Source organism: Brassica rapa, unplaced genomic scaffold, assembly GCF_000309985.2.
Source record: "Brassica rapa cultivar Chiifu-401-42 unplaced genomic scaffold, CAAS_Brap_v3.01 Scaffold0917, whole genome shotgun sequence".
In the NCBI taxonomy this organism is placed as follows: Eukaryota; Viridiplantae; Streptophyta; class Magnoliopsida; order Brassicales; family Brassicaceae; genus Brassica; species Brassica rapa.
In genome coordinates, this window is record NW_022610853.1 from 5,257 (window position 1) to 28,589 (window position 23,333).

The window sequence follows — 23,333 nt, forward strand, 5'->3', positions numbered from 1 at the left end:
GCATACTTTTTCTAACAATCTTGTATCTGTAGACTATTATTTCTCAACCTTTTCTATCTGGCTCTCCCCCATAACAACAACATGAAATTTGGAACGTGAGGTGATGTGCCATACGTGAATGTAACATCTCCAGTCTAATCAATGTTAACTTGATTAACCGTGCAACAATCAAACAAGAACATGCACGATCAATCACACCAACATGATTCAGACCAGGGGTGCTACTCTCAAATAAACACACTCACCTATTCCAAGAATGATTTCACTTACAGTATTCTTTACACTTCTGATCTATCTGAAATGCTCTTCATAATCTTCTAACTACTACTAGAACTCGACAAGAACCACTTGGTGAAATCCCTAGGCTATTGCAGTGAATTCATGTTCAACAAGAATACTGAACATGTTACTTTTTTAGATGTCGACCATCCTTTCAATGCCTTAAACACATCTTCATCTTCCCTGATTATCAGACTGTCTTCTACTCTGCTCCTTTTCATCTTCAACTTTCTAAACGACCAAGTTACTAGAGTACACTTCTTCACATGTTCCCAAAAGTTCTTCAACACGCCATACTGATTTGAATCATACTCGAACACTTGGTAGAATACCATTGTAGGCCAACAATAGCTGGTCCTCTTCAAAAAACTTCTTTCCTTAATATCCTAATTGAGCTCGGTAACTAGATAGCCAATCTCATTCTAGATAGAAACATACCGCTCTAACGGAAGTACTATGGAATTGGGAAGACATACCATAACTTTAATTGGCAGCCCGTACTTCCAAATAAGAACGGTAGACTTGAATTCACAAAAGTGAATCTTCTCTAATACTATGACATCGCTCAGGAACTACAACCATGTGTTGTTCCCGAATCAAACACAATATGAGCGGAGAATTCCATCCATAGGCAAGGTCTCTTACGACACCTTGATCACAATTCACATTTTTTTTTAATTTCCAATCATTCATAAAATTTTAAAAATGCACACAACACACAATGGGATAAGAAGCAAACCTGTGATTGGACCTTTCAGGGGTTTGGACGGTCCAGTCCACTATAAAGTGTAGGCTCTACCCAAATAGCCTAACACTTGGATGTGGACTAACGGTAAGGAAAAGCGAACAAGTTCAACAAGTGTTATCCTAGGTATAGGTAATGTAGATCGGGTAACTTCATGAGGAAGGGTTAACCTAAAATCCTAACTCTTCACAAGAACAACCAAAGCGCGAATTATGGAAACGTTCCGGGATTTCCCAAACTTTGACAATCACGACCATTCTGTCCTTGCTAGTCACAACCATAACGGCTCAAGTTCCTCGATCTTGATCTGATCAAATGTACACCCAAAATCATCCCCAACGACTTACTTAACTCACTTCTTGAAGCTGACCTTTGATCTGCAGCGGTCGGAAAATAAACGGTCTGCGTGACTTGGTTAACTTCTTCAGAAATAATAGCTTTTTAACATTCACGTCATACTCTAACATCTCCTCGAAGCTTTGAAACTCCATGGTAGTTTATCTACTCTAAAATTCTTGGCTAAGTTCCCAAAGATTTTCCGTATGATCTTTGGCTTATTCTCCAAACCATAATCAATGAATGAAATTTACTCGACCACATATCTCGATGCTGAAATTGTTGTATATGATTAACTCGACCTGAACCTTCTGGCGGAAACATCCCAATGTACCAACTCCGTAAACTGAATCTTCAATCGGTCCCATATCTTGTGTAGAAAATTCTACTTCTTAAACTCTTGAGATCTGTCCAACTCGATCTCACCTCTCTGAAGTAATTCTTGACTCTTGACTAACAACTCCTTGCATTCATCTTCAAATAGCTAGCTGCAAAATCCTTCTTGTAATTTTCTGAACAGCATCCACGTCAATATTATGCTCTGAGTGTTGCACCCCAAATCTGCCTCAAGCCAAAGTATACCTCAAACAGTTTAGTCCTTCTTAAGTATCTTGTGGTCCCAACTTCTTCTTCTTTGCATCACAAGTTTCATGATGTCTCATTGCAAACAAAATGCTTCATGTGCTTCTACCATCTTGTAATAAAGTCGAGCTATCAATTCTAAGCTTAAAACAAATGATGAACAATTCAGGATTGTATGGCTCTGGTCCTGGTACGGCTCATCATAAACTGGATCAACATGAGCAGAAGGTAGAACAAGTGCATCTGAGTGATCATGTGTAGTCGAATCTCTCTGAATCGGATCACAACCAACACCCACCTTGACATTGATAACACACGAGTCCGGAGATGTATTCGATGTATCAATTCTGTCCCATATCTCTCTCTAAAGAATTGGCATCCCCCACTAGAATTCAAAAGAACGACGGGAAGGCATGACGTTACTGACTCTTAACAGGGCGGTAGTGAACCCGACCATGAAGGTAGCAAACTCGAGCATAATGATAGTAATACCGGTAAGCACAGTCCACCCGTTCAATCTTGTCTCGGTGCTTCTGCTATGAAAGATCACGGTTAGGTAACTACCCATGACTATCTATCCTAAAATAAAGGAACAAGCCAGCATATCCTAGTTATCCTTGCGACTCATTTTGACTCAAAAAACATTTGAAACAAGTCCCATTCTAGCATCGTATAACCATGCCCTGATACCACCTTTGTGACACCCCCCGATCATAGATGACCGGAAATGACACGGTCGATGTTCCTTGATGGTCGATCTGAGGTTCTCAAAATACTTTCGATCGCCTTAGACCAACAACCAAAGAACACCAACGCTCTTATTGGATATAACTCTAGGCTTTTCAACCCGACAAAGCAATACCCGATAGTTAGTTTGTCCGGACAAGGACTAATATCATATGGAACATGTACTTTAAAAAAACATTCTTTATATATCAATCTAAAGCATCTTACAAAATTTGTTATAAATTAAACTCGAGGTTTTCGGTCAATAAATCTTATAAATAAGAAATATCAAAACGTCCTTGCAAGGATAATAAAACTACCACTGGCTAATGCTGTTCCTTCCCGTCCTAGAGTAAGGTCTCTCCCGCCTATTGGTTACCTGCATCACAAATGAGTCATGAGTAACTAGTTTACTCAGTGAGCCTAATCCCGTACCCCAACATATATTACTAATATCTCAAGCAGTCAACTTCATTTGTATGCAGTGGAAATATATTCCATATCTGGATATTTATATATAAGGAATATTCTTCCATCATTGTGAATCTAATCATATACCTCACTTCCTATTCCCGTCTCTCATATCATTCATATAATCATATATATATATATATATATATACGAGAACCGAGAAACCACAAAGGCTAAACGAGTCTAGCGAGTTAGCATCACCATCAGATATTCAAAGATCGAACATCTAACGCTGCATGCAGTTACACGGCCTCCAGGATGCGACCCCATCATCATGTCTTCGGGACCTTGTTCCATATCGCAGGACCAATTCACGGTAATCATCATTCATACGGGAATATTTTGGAAAACAGGTTTATAATAAGACTTCACATGATTAATACTTCCGTACTTAATACTATACATATGTATTAGTACTTGAGAACAAGTACTGAGGTTTGGAATAAACCACTATGATCATTCAAAAATATTTATTAAGTGTTTACACTAAGTGAACACCTAACCAGTTCAATATTGATCAAGAGGCAAAGCCTATCAATCATCTACAATCAGTATGTTCATTCAAGAAATATTCATTCACTACTCATCAATCATCTATCTAGACTCACCTATGATTCCATGAGATTGGCTAGGGAAGACTAAACTCGAGCTCAACTAATAACACTCCATTTCACTCCTGATTCAGAATGTGTGGATACAAGATCAGTCAGGTTGATTCCAACAGAAACTCTACTCAGCTTAGTTCAAAGCAGTTCAGTTCGTTTGAAGGATAATTCAGTTCAGCTAAGCCTTTAAAAAAAAATATCTAAGAGACACAACTGAACCAAGATCAATCCACATACAGGTTTAAAAACTAATCTGGACAGGAAGCTTAACAAATCAGTCCACTTGTTCCAAACAAAACTTCTCTGAACTAGTAGCTATGGCTTACCTATTTCCTCAAGCTTTAAGATAAACTTGGTTGATATAAATTTCAAGCTGAACACACGTCTAACCTGATCAGGACAATATACCCATGATAGGTTCAAGATCAGAAACATACCAAATCGTTTTGGTTACCTAACAAGAACTGAAGCTCAAGCAAAACTGATCTCATCAAACCCATATGTTCTTACCGATAAAATCCAAGCCTAAAGAACTTGAGTGATTTTAAACTCTTGGACACCAAACCTTCAGCTCTTAACCATACCAGAACACACTGATTAAAGTCACAGGATGGTGAGAAAGGGTTGTCCATGCTCACTCCTCTTCTCTGAATATTTTTCGGAATTTTTCATGAATCTTTTCTCTCCGAATTTTCTCTCTTCTTTCTCTCTTTCTCTCTGAATTTTTCTCTGGTTTTTCTTGCAGGTTATGAACGTCCAGAGGAGAGAAGAAGGTGTTTTAAAGCATAAGTAGTTACTTCAGATGAGGGTTTACTTCCACACAAGGCAAAGCTGAGGCTAGACAGGTGGAGACATGCTTCAGCACACTAAGCAGCACAAGCAGCACAAGCAGCTGAACTTTTCCTTCCCATGAAGAAAGCTACAAGCAGCTGAAGCAAGTAGCTTGTGACCAGCATGTGACTTCTAATGAGCAAGCAGGCAAGCAAGTAGGTGCAGGTCATGTGACCTAATTACTGAGGAAGCAATTAGGCTAGAAGGTGCAAGGAATGTGACTGTTCAGAAATAATTTTAAGAGTTTTGTCGATATTTTTCGGACTGTTTCGACTAAATATTTTTCATCATTCGAATCTCGTCCTGCTCTGAATAAACTCGCCTAGCATGAATAAAAATCGACAATAATAATTAATACTCGACCAGAACCATCAAGAGATGCTTTTTCGACCAAAAGACAGCCCGTCGAGAGATTAATTCACCGTGTCGAATTTTATTTAAATTCTGATCGATCAATCTTCAAACTGATCTTAAAGAATTTTTTCGACCAAAATTCTATCTGCTCGTGAGGGTCATTACAGGGTCAGTGTTCTTTTCCGGATGTTCCGGCTGGGTAGTAGTGTCGGCTTCGGACTCGTGTTGAGTTTCGATGTCTGAATTGTTTGCGTCAGCAGAAGGTGTTAAATCGTCTTTTCCTTGAAGCGTTTTTGCCGAAGATTGATTTATCTTCGTGCTCTTGCGATTTGCCGTTGCGGAAGTCGCGATTTACCTCAGCTTGTGCTCCGCGAGGAAGCATAGCCGCGATTGTTTCTGACATCCCCAGATAGCTGCAACTCCGGTTGGGGTTGGGAATTTGGCGCCGAGGTGGTACATTGACGGAACGGCTTGCATGGCGTTGAGCCATGGGGATCCCATGATCACGTTGTAGATAGCGGGATGATCGACTACCGCAAACTCGACGATTTTCGTGATCTCATTGGCCATGACTGGCAACTGGATTGATCCGAGAGTCATCGACACTTCGCCCGAAAAACCCGTGAGTGGTTTCGGCGTTGGAGTTACTTTCCCGAGTTTAATGCTCATCCGATTGAGACTGTCGCGGAAGATAACATTGACCGTGCTTCCCATGTCGATGAGTACTCTTCCGACTTCCAGATCTCGTATGACGAGATCTATGACGAGCGGATCGCAGTGAGGTTGATCGATCCCGCCAGCTTCCTCCTTCGTGAAGGTGATCGAGCAATTTTGGCCATCTCGGGGAGGAGACCATGTAGGCCAGTTTTCACTCGACTCTGCCTTCCGCTGGTAAGCCTTGATGGCCTAAACCGTATCGTTGCAGTATTGTGATCCTCCGATGATCATGTTGACTCTGCGACGATTGTTATCATTTCCCTTGTCGTCCGGCCTTCTGCCGCGTTTATCCCTGCATTGGTTTTGTTGAGGGGATTTTTCCGCGGGTGGATTTCTGTCCGTCTTCAGAGGGCGATCGGAATCGAGGATGAGATCTTTCACGCTGGTCACTTCCGAGAGCTCTCTAGCGAGTAGCTTCGCGGCCAGCCTTGCTCCCAAGACTTTGCAGTTAGTCGTGGAATGTCCTCGGGACTGGTGAAACTCGCAAAAGGTGTTTTCATCATATCCTTGATTGCGAGTCCACGTATTACCCGTGGTTCGGCCTTGGTCCGAACTGATCGTGTAATTGTGCGCTCCCTGGAGATCTTCCCCCTCGTGATGGACATACTTATAGTTAGGAGAGTTCTTCTTCTTTGTTTTCGGATCTACGTCCTTTGAGGATGGTCTTGCCGACTTATGTTTTTGCGATAAGACTTTCGTTTCTTCCTCGATTATGATGTAGTCCGTCTCCTTGTGGAGGGCATCCTGGATCGTCCACGGTTTGTCGAGGGTTATACATTTTCTGAATTTCGACTTGTACCAGAGCGTCTTCCTGAGCGCGTCGATGGCCACTTTGTTGCTTATCCCACTGACCCTGGACATCACCAGCTTGAATCGGCTGATGAACTCGCGGAGGGGTTCGTCTTCCCTCTGGGACAGACTCCAAAGATCTACATTGGAAGTTTCTCTAGCAACCCTAAGACGGCTAAACCTAATTGAGTCGCAGCTCGAAATAACAAAAACGGAAAGTTGCCTAATTGCTCTAAGTGCTAAGTTTTCTCTGAAAAAGTCTCTCTCCATGCCTCTCGCCTAGGACTCCTTATATACTCGCTCCTAGGTCGGTTCACGCTTTTCATCTTCTGCTCTTAAGCCGTCATTGCATAAAAATGGAGATATTCTATTTTTTCCGATCTTTGTGATTATCTTTAAAACTTCGTATTTATCCGCAGAAACTTGACATTTATCTTTTCTTGCGGACCAAGTGTAAACTGTCATACGGCTTACGGGCTTTTGGTTAAGAAATTGTAAGTTGGGCCTCGAGTCATGTCTTAGGTCCCTTTGGGCCATCTTCTGACTCGACACGTTTACTATGGCTTCTTTTGATAAAGAACGAACTTTCCGTGGTTTTTACCGCAAAGTTTGATTGAATACTTAGAATGGCGGAAAACATGAAATGAGTTCTCTATGGTCTTTGGGAGATAGCATCGAAGGGTAGACGAGAATGCATGGACTAGTGTCGTATCGACGTTTTGGAAGAGCTCGATCGCTACGCAGCGACCGAACGGAACACACGCTCGGTCGCTATGTAGCGACCGAGCTTGGCTCGACCTCGGTCGCTACGTAGCGACCGAGCGGGACGGACGCTCAGGGACCGAGCTTGACTCGAGCTCGGTCTCTACATAGCGACCGAGCGGGACGGACGCTCGGTCGCTATGTAGCAACCGAGCTTGGCTCGAGCTCGGTCGCTACGTAGGGACCGACTTTGTCTCTAGCTCGGTCGCTACATAACGACCGAGCGGGACGTAGCGACCGAGCGTGGCTCGAGCTTGGTCGCTACTTAGCGACCGGACAGCGTAGATGTGCGGTAGTTGCGTAATGACCGAGCTTGGTTTGTCCGTCTTCTGATCATCATCCTCGAACCTATCCGTAGCTGGTTTGGGTACGTTTCCGATGACTTATGTTTGATCTAAATAGAATTTGAACGAAGCTTTATCTTGGGAGCATACGTTGCGATGTTTTCTTGACCGAGCACGATTTATTGCGGAAAGACATACTTGTATTTTTTGGAGATTTGGACGTTAACTTCGTCGTAACCGTTTTCGATCCCAACACATAATTATAGTGTTTGTAGTCAAAGACTAATAAAGAAAATACACGGAAAATAATACATAAAAAATACAAATCGGACCAGATCTGAATTAATGAGTCAAAGACTCAGTCTTCCATGCAGATTGGTCAAAGATGGCCCTTCAGATAATGTCTAAGTTCATCCGAACAAGATGGATGCACAGGGTAAAGATAAGGATGCTTGCGGGACTGTCCGAAGTGTCCGCCGGATGAGAATGCATGTCTGTCTTCGGTTTCTTCACGACCCAAGCTAAGTCTAGCTCGACCGTGGGTCTTAGAATGTCGAGTTGGTCGGCGAAGATGGGTTGTGGTTCGGTCGGTTTGGTCATCTAGACATGGTTCCAGCCGAAGCTCCAATCAGGACGGCTGGGTCAGTCTGATCGGTACGGTCGGATGAACAAACCTCGGTCAAATTGTTCATAACGTCCTGATCTCCATGCTGGTTGGCTCCTGTGGGAACCGAAATTCACACTGTCGATTTCCGTTTAAATAAGGAAACTAGGAAAACCCTAATTTCCCAGAGGACCCGGATATCTGCTAATTACCACAGGTCAAGCAATCAGAACACGAGAATAACAACGATAAAAATAAGAAATCGAAAAAGAGAGTAAATAAGATCTTATTCCGAATCTGCGTATGAGCGTTTACAACAAGGTATAAGCCTGGGCTCGAGAGCTGTCGGCGAGATTCCTAGTTCTAGCAACCCTAAGACGGCTAAACCTAATTGAGTCGCAGCTCGAAATAACAAAAACGGAAAATTGCCTAAATTGCTCTAAGTGCTAAGTTTGCTCTGAAAAAGTTCTCCCTCTGCTCCTCGCCTAGGACTCCTTATATACTAGCTCCAAGGTCGGTTTACGCTTTTACTCTTCTGCCCTTAAGCCGTCATAGCATAAAAATGGAGATATTCCATTTTTCCCGATCTTCACAATTATCTTCAAAACTTCCGTATTTATCCGCGGAAACTTGACATTTATCCTTCCTCGTGGGCCAAACGTGAACTATGCTGTGGTTTACGGGCTTTTGGTTAGGAAAAATCGTAGGATGGGCCTCGAGTCGTGTTTTAGGTTCCTTTGGGCCGTCTTCCGACTCGACACGTTTACTACGAGTTTTCCGCAGTTTCTAATCCGCGAAGTTTGATCGATGAATTAGAATAGCGGGAAACATGGACTGAGCTTGCTATGGTCTTCGGGAGATAGCATTCGAAGGTTTGACGAGAATGCAAGGACTGGTGTCGTATCGATGTTCGGAAAGGTTCAATCGCTACACAGCGACCAAACTTTGGCTCGAGCCCGGTCGCTACGTGGCGACCGAGCGAGACGAGTGCTCGGTCGCTACGTAGCGACCGAGCGGGACGATCGCTCGGTCGCTACGTAGCGACCGAGCTTTGGCTCGAGCTCGCTCGGTCGCTACGTAGCGACCGAGCTTTGGCTCGAGCTCGGTCGCTACGTAGCGACCGAGCGGGACGAGCGCTCGGTCGCTACGTAGCGACCGAGCTTGGCTCAGGTTTGGTTGCTGCATAGCGATCGGACGGCGTGTATGCGCGGTGACCGAGCTTGGTTTGTTCGGTTTGAATCCCAAAGGATACTTCTTCGTAAAAACTTCGTATTGGTTATTTTTACAAAAAGTACATCTCTCCTTTTACTATCTCTTTCGGAAATACGATCTCCGAGGATTTTCGGGTGGTAATTCCGTCGTAACCGTTTTTGACCCCAACAGTTAGCCCCCCAGCCCATTAGGATCATGCATCGTAGGATCCTAGCGTGCGGTTAGGCATGTTTGGCAAGTTAGGCGTGATGGATGGAATTAATATCCGAAAGTCCGAGCTTGAATAGTAAATCCTCATGTCTATAAGAGGGGAGGTAACTTGTTCCATAATTTTTTCACTTTCTCGTCTTTCTCTAAGATCTTTCTTAAGAAAAACTTTCCATCTTTCTCTCCACCCTTTTCCTCTATTCTCTCAAGAGAAGTGTAAAGATGTCGAGCAAGAAAAAGATTGCGAAAAAAGGGTCTTCGTCCGCGAGTCCTTATGAAGAGCTCATCGTTCCGAAGATGGAGTTCGTGCCTCACTCGGTGCATCCTGCCGAGAACGAGGCATGGTGGGTTGCTCGTTATGGCTCGTTGACCCCTCCCAAGGAGAAGCCGTTCCCGGTCCTGGTCCATCGTGGAGTCGAGGAAGGGGATGCAAGCAGGAGTACCGACGAGTTTCTCGCGATCATGCGATCTTTCTATCATATCCCGGATGCTGTGGAATTCCGGGTTCCCCGCCGCGGGGAATGTGCTAACAGCCCCCCCCCCCAGAGGGTTACTTTACCTGCTATGAGGCGTTCGTAGTGCGTTGTCGCCTATGGTTCCCAATACCCGAAATTCTCGTCCGAGTGTTGGATCGTTTCGAAGTTGCGATAAGTCAGTTGACTCCCTTTTGCCATTCAGCATCTTATCGGGATCCTGATCCTAAGCTACGAGCATGGCCTTTCCCTTTCCGTCGATCATTATGAAGCGTTTCTGAGAGTTCAACTTGTCACAGATACGGATAAGCATAGGCTGGCCCCTCGGAAATATATGTCAGTGGTTAAGAAGTTCATTTCAAACTTCAACTCGTGGAAGAAGTTCTTTTTCTTTGTTCGTGTAGACGCTGCATCTGTCGAAGAGAGTTGCATTCCACTGTTCCGGAGGTTACCGAATGATCGTCCCTTCATCAACCCTCTTGCTCCGTTCCCCGAGGACATCATTGCGGTGAGGGATGTTCTCAGGAACGGTCCTTTCTTCTGGACTTCTTTTACGCCAAAGAGGGTTCGGAAGGCATTGAGATTCGTGCAACCCGGTCCTGCTTTGGCTGCGGACACGGGAAGCGACTCCGAATCTGACGACCAGAATCCCGTCGAAGCTCCAACAGCTATGCCGGAGTCGAGCTCTTGGAAGGGAAAAGATGTCGATCTTGGCGACATAGAGTTTTTGATGGATGACTCTATGTTTCCAGGATGGGATCCGAACCTTGCTTACGGCGATGGGAGTGGTTCGAGCGAGGCCCCTATTCCAGATTTCGACGATTTCTTCGCTGGTCTGCCACCGAGTTTCGATGCTCCTCCTCCTACGAAAGAATCGGCGAGGCCGAGAGTCGTTGCGGAAGGATCTCGCATCATCAATGGGGTTAGTTTTTTGAGAATTTTTTGGTGATTGTCCCATGTATATATTCATAACATGTCAATCGATTTTGCAGGGCCTGAGCTTGCTGGGCTCGGCCATTGAGGCGGGCAATAGAGAAGCCATGGTCTACCGCTTCAAAGCGGAGAAAGCGGAGCGGGATCTCGCTCGTGTGCAAGGCGAGATGTTGGAGCGAGAGGCGCAACTTACTCGCGATCATGCACGGGCAATCCGCAAAGCGGAAAGGAAAGGCAAAAGGGAAATCGTCGAGTTCTTTTACGCCAAAGCGAGTTCGGAAGGCGTTGAGGTTTGTGCATCCCGGTCCTGTTTTGGGCGTGGAAACATGGAGCGACTCCGAGCCCGATGATCAGAGTCCCGACGCTGCTCCCACGGTTGCGACGGGGTGGAACTCTTCGAAGGAGAAAGATATAGATCTTGGTGACATAGAGTTTTCGATGGACGATTCTAGGCTTCCAGGATGGGATCCAGACCTTGCTTACGGCGATGGAAGCGGTACGAGCGAGGTCCCTATTCTGGACTTCGATGATTTCTTTACTGGTCTACCCTCGGGCTATGATGCTCCTCCTCCTACGAACGAATCGGGGAGGCCGAAAGTCATCACAGAAGGGTCTCGCATCATCAACGGGGTTAGTTTTTTTGAAAATTCTGGCGATTGCCTAGGTGTTTCTTTTTCCGCTTATAACATGTTAATCGGTTTCGCAGGGCCTTAACTTGGTTGGCTCGGCCATTGAGGCGAGCCATAGGGAAGGCATGGTCTATCGCTTTAAAGCGGAGAAAGCGGAAAGAGATCTTGCTCGCGTGCAAGGCGAGATGTTGGAGCGAGATGCGCAACTCGCTCGTGATCATGCGAGGGCTGTCCGCAAGGCGGAACGGAAGGGAAGGAGGGAGATCGTCGAGGTGATTAAGACTTGTGCCTCTCAATTCCAGGTCGAGTACGGGAACCTCAAGGACGCCTTCACCTCGGTGGGCGATTTCCGTGAGTGTCGTGGTTCAGTCGGGAGTCTTTGGAAAACGCAAGCCTACAACTATGTTTTCGAGAAAGAGATGAGTTTGATGAAGTGCGGCATAAAAGAACATGCTCACGCTGAGGGGCTCATTCCCTCGATCGACGGAAGGATCCAGGGATTCTGGGATCCCATCCCGGTTTCTCCTGATACTGAAGAGGTCGCGACCGAGTTTCCCGATAATGGCAAGGAAGTGGATCGTCCTGCGGATGCATTTGGAGATTCGTTGTCCGGCAACTTTTACTTTGAACCTTGAGAGGTGGAGTGATCATTGAGAGGGACGAGTTTGTTTATCTGTTCTGCGTTTGTGGCCGAGTGTGGCCTGTATTTCGAGAGATTGTATGGGCCTGTTTTGGCTGTTTTATCGTTTACCGGGACTGGCCGTTGGTGGCTTTGAATCCCTACCGCTTTACGCGGTTTATATATATATGATGGATATTTAATTTCGTTGAGACGTTCAATCTGTCGGTTCGTTCTTGACTTTACGTAAAAAATACTTATTCTTACGATTTTCGGGAACGTTGAGATGTGAACGGAGAGACATGATTTAGGATCTCGTATCATTTAGATATCATGTCTTGAGATATCTGAGACCAATGCGATGGGTTTAGGGCAAGACCTAGATTTACTTTCAGTTTAAGGTTTGTGCGGTGACTAGCCAACTATCGATTTTCCTGTTGCGATTTCTTCCTGATTCGTACCGATTTAAAGTCCGCGATATGTTCTCGGCTTATACGACTTGTATGGTATGAATCGAGCATCTTTCCAGAGACAATTTTTAAGTCAACTGGAAGTGCTAAACCAAAATTTTGAATTTTTGTTGTAGCGCGCTTTCGTCCTTGCGTTGGACGTTTGAAGATCAAAAAGAGTGATCAAGTTGCGTTTGTTTAATATGGCTGGCGTGTTCGTTGGGGCCAATCGAAGAACGGGGTGTAAGGTTTTTTGTGGTCGCGGTCAGACAATTTGTTCGTATCATCTCAAATTTTTAACTTGGCGACGTCTCGCAGTTGTTTCAAAGATTATACGTATATCTTAAGTGTTGAAGAATGATTATTTTACGATTTTGGGCCGGATGAGGCCGCTGACCAGAGTCTTAACGTTTGTAGAGTTTCTAGGCGTATCCTGAGACATTTGCGTTAACTGACGCGTAAGCGTTTTAATAAAAAGGAGCAACGTATATTGTAAACAAATTTTGAAATCTCTAAAAAAACTTGATTACAATAACGCATCTTTTCCTATGTGGAAGTATGCGAGTATACGCACCCACTCCCCCCCCCCCCTTTTTAAAGAGGGGGATAGCTGAACTCGTCTTTCGACGAGCTGCCTACGTACCTCTTTCGAGGATCAAGCTCTCTCGTAGTTCTGTTTTATGCCGCGAGCTTTTTTACTCGGCCATTGTCGCTGTTCTGACCGCCTTGGTCGCGATGACCGTGGCCGGGGCTGTGACACCCCCGATCGTAGATGACCGGAAATGACACGGTCGATGTTCCTTGATGGTCGACTGAGGTTCTCAGAATACTTTCGATCGCCTTAGACCAACAACCAAAGAACACCAACGCTCTTATCGGATATAACTCTAGGCTTTTCAACCCGACAAAGCAATACCCGATAGTTAGTTTGTCCGGACAAGGACTAATATCATATGGAACATGTACTTTTAAAAAAACATTCTTTATATATCAATCTAAAGCATCTTACAAAATTTGTTATAAATTAAACTCGAGGTTTTCGGTCAATAAATCTTATAAATAAGAAATATCAAAAAGCCCTTGCAAGGATAATAAAACTACCACTGGCTAATGCTGTTCCTTCCCGTCCTAGAGTAAGGTCTTCCGCCTATTGGTTACCTGCATCACAAATGAGTCATGAGTAACTAGTTTACTCAGTGAGCCTAATCCCGCACGCCAACATATATTAATAATATCTCAAGCAATCAACTTCATTTGTATGCAGTGGAAATATATTCCATATCTGGATATTTATATATAAGGAATATTCTTCCATCATTGTGAATCTAATCATATACCTCACTTCCTATTCCCGTCTCTCATATCATTCATATAATCATATATATACCAAACCCGAGAAACCACAAAGGCTAAACGAGTCTAGCGAGTTAGCATCACCATCAGATATTCAAAGATCGAACATCTAACGCTGCATGCAGTTACACGGCCTCCAGGGTGTGACCCCATCACCGTGTCTTCGTGACCTTGTTCCATATCGCAGGACCAATTCACGGTAATCATCATTCATACGGGAATATTTTGGAAAACAGGTTTATAATAAGACTTCACATGATTAATACTTCAATACTTAATACTATACATATGTATTAGTACTTGAGAACAAGTACTGAGGTTTGGAATAAACCTCTATGATCATTCAAAAATATTTATTAAGTGTTTACACTAAGTGAACACCTCACCAGTTCAATATTGATCAAGAGGCAAAGCCTATCAATCATCTACAATCAGTATGTTCATTCAAGAAATATTCATTCACTACTCATCAATCATCTATCTAGACTCACCTATGATTCCATGAGATTAGCTAGGGAAGACTAAACTCGAGCTCAACTAATAACACTCCATTTCACTCCTGATTCCGAATGTGTGGATACAAGATCAGTCAGGTTGATTCGAACAGAAACTCTACTCAGCTTAGTTCAAAGCAGTTCAGTTCGTTTGAAGGATAATTCAGTTCAGCTAAGCCTTTAAAAAAAATATCCAAGAGACATAACTGAACCAAGATCAATCCACATACAGGTTTAAAAACTAATCTGGACAGGAAGCTTAACAAATCAGTCCACTTGTTCCAAACAAAACTTCTCTGAACTAGTAGCTATGGCTTACCGATTTCCTCAAGCTTTAAGATGAACTTGGTTGATATAAACTTCAAGCTGAACACACGTCTAACCTGATCAGGACAAGATACCCATGATAGGTTAAAGATCAGAAACAAACCAAATCTTTTGGTTACCTAACAAGAACTGAAGCTCAAGCAAAACTGATCTCATCAAACCCATATTTTATTACCGATAAAATCCAAGGCTAAAAAACTTGGGTGATTCTAAACTCTTGGACACCAAACCTTCAGCTCTTAACCATACCAGAACACACTGATTAAAGTCACAGGATGGTGAGAAAGGTTTGTCCATGCTCACTCCTCTTCTCTGAATATTTTTCTGAATTTTTCATGAATCTTTTCTCTCAGATTTTTCTCTCTTCTTTCTCTCTTTCTCTCTGAATTTTTCTCTGGTTTTTCTTGCAGGTTATGAACGTCCAGAGGAGAGAAGAAGGTGTTTTAAAGCATAAGGAGTTACTTCAGATGAGGGTTTACTTCCACACAAGGCAAAGCTGAGCCTAGACAGGTGGAGACATGCTTCAGCACACTAAGCAGCACAAGCAGCTGAACTTTTCCTTCCCATGAAGAAAGCTACAAGCAGCTGAAGCAAGTAGCTTGTGACCAGCATGTGACTTCTAATGAGCAAGCAGGCAAGCAAGTAGGTGCAGGTCATGTGACCTAATTACTGAGGAAGCAATTAGGCTAGAAGGTGCAAGGCATGTGACTGTTCAGAAATAATTTTAAGAGTTTTGTCGATATTTTTCGGACTGTTTCGACTAAATATTTTTCATCATTCGAATCTCGTCCTGCTCTGAATAAACTCGCCTAGCATGAATAAAAATCGACAATAATAATTAACACTCGACCAGAACCATCAAGGGATGGTTTTTCGACCAAAAGACAGCCCGTCGAGAGATTAATTCACCGTGTCGAATTTTATTTAAATTCTGATCGATCAATCTTTAAACTGATCTTAAAGAATTTTCTCGACCAAAATTATATCTGCTCGTGAGGGTCATTACATTCTTCCCCCCTCAAAAGAATTTGTCCCCGAATTCTAAAAACGTAGCTGTACACTCTTTACTGAACAGTCTCTGAAAGGAGTTCTGGATATTAGATCTGACCTTATCTTAATCTGCCCATATCAAAACAACTCATGGTCGATCCCTTGATTCCCCCAACCGATCCTTTCTTTTCTGAGCAGCCACTTTCAAGATAACCAAATTCTTTACTCTGCACAATTCTTGTCAACTGCGGTCTGCATACTTTTTCTAACAATCTTGTATCTGTAGACTATTATTTCTCAACCTTTTCTATCTGGCTCTCCCCCATAACAACAACATGAAATTTGGAACGTGAGGTGATGTGCCATACGTGAATGTAACATCTCCAGTCTAATCAATGTTAACTTGATTAACCGTGCAACAATCAAACAAGAACATGCACGATCAATCACACCAACATGATTCAGACCAGGGGTGCTACTCTCAAATAAACACACTCACCTATTCCAAGAATGATTTCACTTACAGTATTCTTTACACTTCTGATCTATCTGAAATGCTCTTCATAATCTTCTAACTACTACTAGAACTCGACAAGAACCACTTGGTGAAATCCCTAGGCTATTGCAGTGAATTCATGTTCAACAAGAATACTGAACATGTTACTTTTTTAGATGTCGACCATCCTTTCAATGCCTTAAACACATCTTCATCTTCCCTGATTATCAGACTGTCTTCTACTCTGCTCCTTTTCATCTTCAACTTTCTAAACGACCAAGTTACTAGAGTACACTTCTTCACATGTTCCCAAAAGTTCTTCAACACGCCATACTGATTTGAATCATACTCGAACACTTGGTAGAATACCATTGTAGGCCAACAATAGCTGGTCCTCTTCAAAAAACTTCTTTCCTTAATATCCTAATTGAGCTCGGTAACTAGATAGCCAATCTCATTCTAGATAGAAACATACCGCTCTAACGGAAGTACTATGGAATTGGGAAGACATACCATAACTTTAATTGGCAGCCCGTACTTCCAAATAAGAACGGTAGACTTGAATTCACAAAAGTGAATCTTCTCTAATACTATGACATCGCTCAGGAACTACAACCATGTGTTGTTCCCGAATCAAACACAATATGAGCGGAGAATTCCATCCATAGGCAAGGTCTCTTACGACACCTTGATCACAATTCACATTTTTTTTTTTAATTTCCAATCATTCATAAAATTTTAAAAATGCACACAACACACAATGGGATAAGAAGCAAACCTGTGATTGGACCTTTCAGGGGTTTGGACGGTCCAGTCAACTATAAAGTGTAGGCTCTACCCAAATAGCCTAACACTTGGATGTGGACTAACGGTAAGGAAAAGCGAACAAGTTCAACAAGTGTTATCCTAGGTATAGGTAACGTAGATCGGGTAACTTCATGAGGAAGGGTTAACCTAAAATCCTAACTCTTCACAAGAACAACCAAAGCGCGAATGATGGAAACGTTCCGGGATTTCCCAAACTTTGACAATCACGACCATTCTGTCCTTGCTAGTCACAACCATAACGGCTCAAGTTCCTCGATCTTGATCTGATCAAATGTACACCCAAAATCATCCCCAACGACTTACTTAACTCACTTCTTGAAGCTGACCTTTGATCTGCAGCGGTCGGAAAATAAACGGTCTGCGTGACTTGGTTAACTTCTTCAGAAATAATAGCTTTTTAACATTCACGTCATACTCTAACATCTCCTCGAAGCTTTGAAACTCCATGGTAGTTTATCTACTCTAAAATTCTTGGCTAAGTTCCCAAAGATTTTCCGTATGATCTTTGGCTTATTCTCCAAACCATAATCAATGAATGAAATTTACTCGACCACATATCTCGATGCTGAAATTGTTGTATATGATTAACTCGACCTGAACCTTCTGGCGGAAACATCCCAATGTACCAACTCCGTAAACTGAATCTTCAATCGGTCCCATATCTTGTGTAGAAAATTCTACTTCTTAAACTCTTGAGATCTGTCCAACTCGATCTCACCTCTCTGAAGTAATTCTTGACTCTTGACTAACAACTCCTTGCATTCATCTTCAAATAGCTAGCTGCAAAATCCTTCTTGTAATTTTCTGAACAGCATCCACGTCAATATTATGCTCTGAGTGTTGCACCCCAAATCTGCCTCAAGCCAAAGTATACCTCAAACAGTTTAGTCCTTCTTAAGTATCTTGTGGTCCCAACTTCTTCTTCTTTGCATCACAAGCTTCATGATGTCTCATTGCAAACAAAATGCTTCATGTGCTTCTACCATCTTGTAATAAAGTCGAGCTATCAATTCTAAGCTTAAAACAAATGATGAACAATTCAGGATTGTATGGCTCTGGTCCTGGTACGGCTCATCATAAACTGGATCAACATGAGCAGAAGGTAGAACAAGTGCATCTGAGTGATCATGTGTAGTCGAATCTCTCTGAATCGGATCACAACCAACACCCACCTTGACATTGATAACACACGAGTCCGGAGATGTATTCGATGTATCAATTCTGTCCCATATCTCTCTCTAAAGAATTGGCATCCCCCACTAGAATTCAAAAGAACGACGGGAAGGCATGACGTTACTGACTCTTAACAGGGCGTAGTGAACCCGACCATGAAGGTAGCAAACTCGAGCATAATGATAGTAATACCGGTAAGCACAGTCCACCCGTTCAATCTTGTCTCGGTGCTTCTGCTATGAAAGATCACGGTTAGGTAACTACCCATGACTATCTATCCTAAAATAAAGGAACAAGCCAGCATATCCTAGTTATCCTTGCGACTCATTTTGACTCAAAAAACATTTGAAACAAGTCCCATTCTAGCATCGTATAACCATGCCCTGATACCACCTTTGTGACACCCCCCGATCATAGATGACCGGAAATGACACGGTCGATGTTCCTTGATGGTCGATCTGAGGTTCTCAAAATACTTTCGATCGCCTTAGACCAACAACCAAAGAACACCAACGCTCTTATTGGATATAACTCTAGGCTTTTCAACCCGACAAAGCAATACCCGATAGTTAGTTTGTCCGGACAAGGACTAATATCATATGGAAAATGTACTTTAAAAAAACATTCTTTATATATCAATCTAAAGCATCTTACAAAATTTGTTATAAATTAAACTCGAGGTTTTCGGTCAATAAATCTTATAAATAAGAAATATCAAAACGTCCTTGCAAGGATAATAAAACTACCACTGGCTAATGCTGTTCCTTCCCGTCCTAGAGTAAGGTCTCCCGCCTATTGGTTACCTGCATCACAAATGAGTCATGAGTAACTAGTTTACTCAGTGAGCCTAATCCCGTACCCCAACATATATTACTAATATCTCAAGCAGTCAACTTCATTTGTATGCAGTGGAAATATATTCCATATCTGGATAATTATATATAAGGAATATTCTTCCATCATTGTGAATCTAATCATATACCTCACTTCCTATTCCCGTCTCTCATATCATTCATATAATATATATATATATATATATATATATATACGAGAACCGAGAAACCACAAAGGCTAAACGAGTCTAGCGAGTTATCATCACCATCAGATATTCAAAGATCGAACATCTAACGCTGCATGCAGTTACACGGCCTCCAGGATGCGACCCCATCATCGTGTCTTCGGGACCTTGTTCCATATCGCAGGACCAATTCACGGTAATCATCATTCATACGGGAATATTTTGGAAAACAGGTTTATAATAAGACTTCACATGATTAATACTTCCGTACTTAATACTATACATATGTATTAGTACTTGAGAACAAGTACTGAGGTTTGGAATAAACCACTATGATCATTCAAAAATATTTATTAAGTGTTTACACTAAGTGAACACCTAACCAGTTCAATATTGATCAAGAGGCAAAGCCTATCAATCATCTACAATCAGTATGTTCATTCAAGAAATATTCATTCACTACTCATCAATCATCTATCTAGACTCACCTATGATTCCATGAGATTGGCTAGGGAAGACTAAACTCGAGCTCAACTAATAACACTCCATTTCACTCCTGATTCAGAATGTGTGGATACAAGATCAGTCAGGTTGATTCCAACAGAAACTCTACTCAGCTTAGTTCAAAGCAGTTCAGTTCGTTTGAAGGATAATTCAGTTCAGCTAAGCCTTTAAAAAAAAATATCTAAGAGACACAACTGAACCAAGATCAATCCACATACAGGTTTAAAAACTAATCTGGACAGGAAGCTTAACAAATCAGTCCACTTGTTCCAAACAAAACTTCTCTGAACTAGTAGCTATGGCTTACCTATTTCCTCAAGCTTTAAGATGAACTTGGTTGATATAAATTTCAAGCTGAACACACGTCTAACCTGATCAGGACAATATACCCATGATAGGTTCAAGATCAGAAACATACCAAATCGTTTTGGTTACCTAACAAGAACTGAAGCTCAAGCAAAACTGATCTCATCAAACCCATATGTTCTTACCGATAAAATCCAAGGCTAAAGAACTTGAGTGATTTTAAACTCTTGGACACCAAACCTTCAGCTCTTAACCATACCAGAACACACTGATTAAAGTCACAGGATGGTGAGAAAGGGTTGTCCATGCTCACTCCTCTTCTCTGAATATTTTTCGGAATTTTTCATGAATCTTTTCTCTCAGATTTTTCTCTCTTCTTTCTCTCTTTCTCTCTGAATTTTTCTCTGGTTTTTTTTGCAGGTTATGAACGTCCAGAGGAGAGAAGAAGGTGTTTTAAAGCATAAGTAGTTACTTCAGATGAGGGTTTACTTCCACACAAGGCAAAGCTGAGGCTAGACAGGTGGAGACATGCTTCAGCACACTAAGCAGCACAAGCAGCACAAGCAGCTGAACTTTTCCTTCCCATGAAGAAAGCTACAAGCAGCTGAAGCAAGTAGCTTGTGACCAGCATGTGACTTCTAATGAGCAAGCAGGCAAGCAAGTAGGTGCAGGTCATGTGACCTAATTACTGAGGAAGCAATTAGGCTAGAAGGTGCAAGGCATGTGACTGTTCAGAAATAATTTTAAGAGTTTTGTCGATATTTTTCGGACTGTTTCGACTAAATATTTTTCATCATTCGAATCTCGTCCTGCTCTGAATAAACTCGCCTAGCATGAATAAAAATCGACAATAATAATTAATACTCGACCAGAACCATCAAGAGATGCTTTTTCGACCAAAAGACAGCCCGTCGAGAGATTAATTCACCGTGTCGAATTTTATTTAAATTCTGATCGATCAATCTTCAAACTGATCTTAAAGAATTTTTTCGACCAAAATTCTATCTGCTCGTGAGGGTCATTACAGGGTCAGTGTTCTTTTCCGGATGTTCCGGCTGGGTAGTAGTGTCGGCTTCGGACTCGTGTTGAGTTTCGATGTCTGAATTGTTTGCGTCAGCAGAAGGTGTTAAATCGTCTTTTCCTTGAAGCGTTTTTGCCGAAGATTGATTTATCTTCGTGCTCTTGCGATTTGCCGTTGCGGAAGTCGCGATTTACCTCAGCTTGTGCTCCGCGAGGAAGCATAGCCGCGATTGTTTCTGACATCCCCAGATAGCTGCAACTCCGGTTGGGGTTGGGAATTTGGCGCCGAGGTGGTACATTGACGGAACGGCTTGCATGGCGTTGAGCCATGGGGATCCCATGATCACGTTGTAGATAGCGGGATGATCGACTACCGCAAACTCGACGATTTTCGTGATCTCATTGGCCATGACTGGCAACTGGATTGATCCGAGAGTCATCGACACTTCGCCCGAAAAACCCGTGAGTGGTTTCGGCGTCGGAGTTACTTTCCCGAGTTTAATGCTCATCCGATTGAGACTGTCGCGGAAGATAACATTGACCGTGCTTCCCATGTCGATGAGTACTCTTCCGACTTCCAGATCTCGTATGACGAGATCTATGACGAGCGGATCGCAGTGAGGTTGATCGATCCCGCCAGCTTCCTCCTTCGTGAAGGTGATCGAGCAATTTTGGCCATCTCGGGGAGGAGACCATGTAGGCCAGTTTGCACTCGACTCTGCCTTCCGCTGGTAAGCCTTGATGGCCGAAACCGTATCGTTGCAGTATTGTGATCCTCCGATGATCATGTTGACTCTGCGACGATTGTTATCATTTCCCTTGTCGTCCGGCCTTCTGCCGCGTTTATCCCTGCATTGGTTTTGTTGAGGGGATTTTTCCGCGGGTGGATTTCTGTCCGTCTTCAGAGGGCGATCGGAATCGAGGATGAGATCTTTCACGCTGGTCACTTCCGAGAGCTCTCTAGCGAGTAGCTTCGCGGCCAGCCTTGCTCCCAAGACTTTGCAGTTAGTCGTGGAATGTCCTCGGGACTGGTGAAACTCGCAAAAGGTGTTTTCATCATATCCTTGATTGCGAGTCCACGTATTACCCTTGGTTCGGCCTTGGTCCGAACTGATCGTGTAATTGTGCGCTCCCTGGAGATCTTCCCCCTCGTGATGGACATACTTATAGTTAGGAAAGTTCTTCTTCTTTGTTTTCGGATCTACGTCCTTTGAGGATGGTCTTGCCGACTTATGTTTTTGCGATAAGACTTTCGTTTCTTCCTCGATTATGATGTAGTCCGTCTCCTTGTGGAGGGCATCCTGGATCGTCCACGGTTTGTCGAGGGTTATACATTTTCTGAATTTCGACTTGTACCAGAGCGTCTTCCTGAGCGCGTCGATGGCCACTTTGTTGCTTATCCCACTGACCCTGGACATCACCAGCTTGAATCGGCTGATGAACTCGCGGAGGGGTTCGTCTTCCCTCTGGGACAGACTCCAAAGATCTACATTGGAAGTTTCTCTAGCAACCCTAAGACGGCTAAACCTAATTGAGTCGCAGCTCGAAATAACAAAAACGGAAAGTTGCCTAATTGCTCTAAGTGCTAAGTTTTCTCTGAAAAAGTCTCTCTCCATGCCTCTCGCCTAGGACTCCTTATATACTCGCTCCTAGGTCGGTTCACGCTTTTCATCTTCTGCTCTTAAGCCGTCATTAAATAAAAATGGAGATATTCTATTTTTTCCGATCTTTGTGATTATCTTTAAAACTTCGTATTTATCCGCAGAAACTTGACATTTATCTTTTCTTGCGGACCAAGTGTAAACCGTCATACGGCTTACGGGCTTTTGGTTAAGAAATTGTAAGTTGGGCCTCGAGTCATGTCTTAGGTCCCTTTGGGCCATCTTCTGACTCGACACGTTTACTATGGCTTCTTTTGATAAAGAACGAACTTTCCGTGGTTTTTACCGCAAAGTTTGATTGAATACTTAGAATGGCGGAAAACATGAAATGATTTCTCTATGGTCTTTGGGAGATAGCATCGAAGGGTAGACGAGAATGCATGGACTAGTGTCGTATCGACGTTTTGGAAGAGCTCGATCGCTACGCAGCGACCGAACGGAACACACGCTCGGTCGCTATGTAGCGACCGAGCTTGGCTCGAGCTCGGTCGCTACGTAGCGACCGAGCGGGACGGACGCTCAGGGACCGAGCTTGACTCGAGCTCGGTCTCTACAT

At 43.1% G+C, this 23,333-nt stretch overlaps 1 protein-coding gene across 1 annotated transcript; it reads right to left on the reverse strand.

Moving 5' to 3' along the window:
• Positions 1–4,915: 4,915 nt before the first annotated feature.
• Positions 4,916–22,853, reverse strand: LOC117131426. The gene is made up of 2 exons (XM_033283566.1): positions 22,644–22,853; positions 4,916–8,472 (listed from the first exon to the last, which is right to left on the reverse strand). Exon 2 carries the CDS (start codon positions 6,703–6,705, stop codon positions 5,836–5,838), a length of 870 nt encoding a protein of 289 aa, XP_033139457.1. The 5' UTR covers positions 6,706–8,472; positions 22,644–22,853; the 3' UTR covers positions 4,916–5,835.
• Positions 22,854–23,333: the final 480 nt, after the last annotated feature.